Source organism: Lampetra fluviatilis, chromosome 66 (genome assembly GCF_964198595.1).
Source record: "Lampetra fluviatilis chromosome 66, kcLamFluv1.1, whole genome shotgun sequence".
Lineage (NCBI taxonomy): Eukaryota > Metazoa > Chordata > Hyperoartia > Petromyzontiformes > Petromyzontidae > Lampetra > Lampetra fluviatilis.
The window spans coordinates 2,772,212-2,777,486 of NC_136340.1; the positions used below are offsets into that span (position 1 = coordinate 2,772,212).

General features: G+C 55.3%; 1 protein-coding gene across 1 annotated transcript in view; it reads right to left on the reverse strand.

The window, feature by feature from the left end:
• The window catches only part of LOC144952171 (uncharacterized), a 54,334-nt gene extending 49,059 nt beyond the window's left edge, over positions 1-5,275 (reverse strand). Inside the window, exons 1-3 of the mRNA XM_078882573.1 lie at positions 4,891-5,275; positions 1,977-2,105; positions 590-685 (exon numbers count right to left, since the gene is read on the reverse strand). Coding sequence (XP_078738699.1) covers positions 590-685; positions 1,977-2,105; positions 4,891-5,055 — 390 coding nt within the window. The 5' untranslated portion in view covers positions 5,056-5,275. The remainder of the gene's footprint in view (positions 1-589; positions 686-1,976; positions 2,106-4,890) is intronic.

A 5,275-nucleotide genomic window follows, 5' to 3' on the forward strand; every position in this document is an offset into this window, starting at 1 on the left:
CACCACACAGAGACCCACAGATTCACCACACAGAGACCCATAGACTCACCACACAGAGACCCACAGACTCACTCACACAGAGACCCACAGACTCACCACACAGAGACCCACAGACTCACCACACAGAGACCCACAGACTCACCACACAGAGACCACACAGACTCACCACACAGAGACCCACAGACTCACTCACACAGAGACCCACAGACTCACCACACAGAGACCCACAGACTCACCACACAGAGACCCACAGACTCACCACACAGAGAGACACCCACAGACTCACCACACAGAGACCCACAGACTCACCACACAGAGACCCACAGACTCACCACACAGAGACCCACAGACTCACCACACAGACACCCACAGACTCATCACACAGACACCCACAGACTCACCACACACACAGAGAGACACCCACAGACTCACCACACAGAGACCCACAGACTCACCACACAGAGAGACACCCACAGACTCACCACACAGACTCACCACACAGAGACCCACAGACTCACCACACAGAGACCCACAGACTCACCACACAGACTCACCACACACACAGAGAGACACCCACAGACCCTCTCACCTGGATACGTTCTCGTAGCGGCTTGGGGAAGAGTTCGTAGCCGTGCTTCACCCCGATGTGGTAGAGGCCGGTGGGGTTCACCCATGAATCTGGAACCTACGGAACAGACAACAGACAAAGATGTCCCTCCCCACGTAGCCCTCAACAAGACTGTCGGGGCAAGTGCTGTTTAAATACCCTAAAACGTCATGGGACCTCCTTTGCCAGAACCAAAATGTACTAATATGGGTTTTCCCCCTTTTTTCTGGCAACAAAACTGACACCTTTAGCAAGTAATCATGCTTACATTGACCACAATACTTGCAGTCAAATGCAAACAAAAAGCAATACTCTGATAATTTATGCACTGTCCTTGAAACTGATTGGTCCACACCAGAGACAGACTAGGCTCTAAAGGGAGGGGAGGGAGGGGAGGGAGGGGAGGGGGGGGAGGGAGAGGAGGGAGGGGAGGGAGGGGAGGGGGGAGGGAAGAGAGGGGGAGGGAAGAGAGGAGGGGAGGGAGGGGAGGGAGGGCAGGGGCAGGGGCAGGGAGGGAGGGGGGAGGGAGGGGAGGGAGGAGGGGGAGAGGGAGGGGGAGGAGAGGGAAAGAGAGGGAGGGAGGGGAGGGAGGGGAGGGAGGAGGGGGAGAGGGAGGGGGAGGGGGGGAGGGAGAGGAGGGAGGGAGGGGATGGAGGGGGGGAGTGGGGAGGGGAGGGAGGGGGGGGGTGGGAGGGTAGAGGGAGGGGAGGGAGGGAGAAAGGGAGGGAGGGAGGGAGGGAGGGAGGGGAGGGGAGGAGGGGAGGAGGGAGGGAGGGAGGGAGAGAGAGGGAGGGAGAGGGGACGGAGGGCCGGGAGGGGAGGGGAGGGAGGGGAGGGGAGGGAGGGAGGGAGAGAGAGGGAGGGAGAGGGGACGGAGGGCCGGGAGGGGAGGGGAGGGAGGGGAGGGAGGGAGGGGAGGGGAGGGAGGGAGAGAGAGGGAGGGAGAGGGGACGGAGAGCCGGGAGGGGAGGGGAGGGAGGAGGGGAGGGAGGGAGGGAGGGAGGGAGGGAGAGAGAGGGACGGAGAGGGGAGGGAGGGCCGGGAGGGGAGGGGAGGAAGGGCGGGAGGGGGGGAGGGGAAGGGAGGAGAGGGAAGTAGAGGGGAGGGAGGGGAGGGAGGGGAGGGAGAGGAGGAAGGGGAGGGGAGGGGAGGGAGGGAAGGCGGGAGGGAGGGGAGGGGAGGGAGGGGAGGAGGGGAGGGGGGGGAGGGAGTGGGGGAGGAGGGGATGGAAGGAGGGAGGGAAGGGAGGGAGGGGAGAGGAGGGACAGTTCTCTAAACAAAGCCCACCCTAGGCATCCCGGACACGCGACTACCCACAACGCTGGCTGCGGAGTTCAGCGCGTCGTCGTCGTCGTCGTCGCTGGCGTACCTTGAGCGTGCGCCCCGACAGGCCCTGCAGGAGCCCGCGGCAGGGCCGCACCACGGTGGAGGTGTCCACGTCCCCGCTGCCCGTCGTGTCGATGATGTCGATGATCTTGGGGCGCCCATCGGAGGTCACCTGCGGGCCGGATGGGAGAGTGACCCGTAGACTCGTCACACAGAGACCCACAGACTCATCACACAGAGACCCACAGACTCATCACACAGAGACCCATAAAATCATCACACAGAGACCCACAGACTCATCACACATAGACCCACAGACTCATCACACAGAGACCCATAAACTTATCACACAGAGACCCACAGACTCATCACACAGAGACCCACAGACTCACCACACAGAGACCCACAGACTCATCACACAGAGACCCATAGACTCATCACACAGAAACCCATAGACTCATCACACAGAGACTCACATACTCATCACACAGAGACTCATAGATTCACCACACAGAGACCCACAGACTCATCACACAGATACCCATAGACTCACCACACAGAGGCCCACAGACTCATCACACAGAGACCCACAGACTCACCACACAGAGACCCACAGACTCACCACACAGAGACCCACAGACTCATCACACAGAGACTCAGAGACTCACCACACAGAGACCCATAGACTCATCACACAGAGACCCACAGACTCATCACACAGAGACTCAGAGACTCATCAAACAGAGACCCACAGACTCATCACACAGAGACTCAGAGACTCATCACGCAGAGACCCACAGACTCATCACACAGAGACCCATAGACTCATCACGCAGAGACCCACAGACTCATCACACAGAGACTCAGAGACTCATCACACAGAGACCCATAGACTCATCACACAGAGACCCACAGACTCATCACACAGAGACTCAGAGACTCATCACGCAGAGACCCATAGACTCATCACACAGAGACCCACAGACTCATCACACAGAGACTCAGATACTCATCACACAGAGACCCACAGACTCATCACACAGAGACTCAGAGACTCATCACACAGAGACCCACAGACTCATCACACAGATACCCATAGACTCATCACACAGAGACCCACAGACTCACCACACAGAGACCCACAGACTCACCACAGAGACCCACAGACTCATCACACAGAGACCCACAGACTCACCACACAAGAGACCCACATACTCACCACACAGAGACCCACAGACTCATCACACAGAGACCCATACACTCATCACACAGAGACCCACAGACTCACCACACAGAGACCCATAGACTCACCACACAGAGACCCACAGACTCATCACACAGAGACCCATCGACTCATCACACATAGACTCATAGACTCACCACACAGAGACCCACAGACTCACCACACAAGAGACCCACAGACTCATCACACAGAGACCCATACACTCACCACACAGAGACCCACAGACTCATCACACAGAGACCCATAGACTCACCACACAGAGACCCACAGACTCATCACACAGAGACCCATCGACTCATCACACATAGACTCATAGACTCACCACACAGAGACCCACAGACTCACCACACAAGAGACCCACATACTCACCACACAGAGACCCACAGACTCATCACACAGAGACCCATACACTCATCACACAGAGACCCACAGACTCATCACACACAGACCCATAGACTCACCACACAGAGACCTATAGACTCACCACACAGAGACCCACAGACTCACCACACAGAGACCCACAGACTAATCATACAGTTTAGTTCATTGTTCTTCCCCTGCACCTCCGATCAACGCGGGTGGCTCTACTCGTCAGGCATTCGACAAAGATTGCGCCTTCAATCATCAGCCTTTAAAGTTGAATAAACTCGTAAAATTACGACATCGCACGGATCCCGGGAACAAAAGGCCCTCGGGCCTGTTCTCCCTACCCAACTAAGACCCACAATCTCGGCAGAGAATCTAGTGCTATGAGGGGTTGGTTTTGCGTCAGGGTTTGTATTTCTAACAAACGGACAATTCATGAAATTAAGTACAATTCTACGTCGTTCTCAAATTGAACGCAGTCCGATAAGCATCCGAAGAGACCCACAATTTCAATTTTAAAAAACACAAACTCATGGTAGAATACGGCACGTAGCCATCTCGAGCCTACTCCCCCTACCGCCCAATGTCCCACAAAGCCGGCAGAGAAACTAGGCCAAGACCGGCTTCGGTCTCGGTTTGGATTAATATTGCTATCAAACCCCTAAATAATTAGAACAATTTTAAGCATTAATTCGTCTGCCTGTGAGTAGTATAAATGGTCCGCAATTAGCCGAAAAAAAGTTTACAATTTAATATTCTCAAAATACCTCATGAAAGGAGGGATTGTAAAGCCTACTCGCCCTACCGCCCAATGCGCCACAAAGCCGGCAGATAAACTAGGATAAGACGGTTCGGTCTCGGGTTGAGTCAAATTTCGATCAACCCCTCATACTCAAGCATTAATTCGCCTTCCCGCGAGTAGCCTACAAGCCTTGGTAATATCCCAAAAAGCTATTAAAATGTAACATTCATTTTCAAAACACCTAACTCATAGCGGGCGGTTGGGGGGGGGGAGCCGGTGAAGCCTACTCGCCCTACCGATCAAGGTGCCACGAAGCCGGCAGGAAAACTAGACTAAGACCGGTCCGGTCTCGGCTTGAGTTAATATTTCTATCAACCCCTCATAATTAAGCATTCATTCGCCTTCCCGCGAGTAGCCTACAAGCGTCGACAATTCCCCAAAAAACTATAACAATATAACATTAATTCTCAAATCACCTAACTCATGACTGGCGGTTGGGGAGAGGGAGGGGGGGCGTTGAAGCCTACTCGCCCTACCGAGCAAGGTGCCACGAACCCGGCAGGCAATCTAGGCTAACACGGTGCAAACCGCCGCCGTCACCGTCACCTGCAACCCTGGCGCTCCGGGATCGACGCCCGTGTCGAGGATGGCGATGAGGACACCGCGGCCGTCGTGCTCCGGATACTGGGCGAGGAAGGAGGCCGCACCGGTCTCACGCTTGGGCAGGAGGCCCTGGAACGGGAACTCCTCAAAGGCCTCTTCCGTCGCCATCTAAGCAACTGCTCCACCACCCACCAAAACCTCCTTGGGGTTTCTTTTAAAGAAGAAAATAAACTCTTAAAATTGTTGTCGTCGTGTGTGTGTGGCTTCTTTGACGGCTACAAATATTCGCTGTAAGTCACCGTTTTAAATGTTGTCGTTTAAGACCACCACCACAACCACCACCATCACCTCTCTCTCCAATCAGCCCGGGGCGAATGTTCAGGGAGGT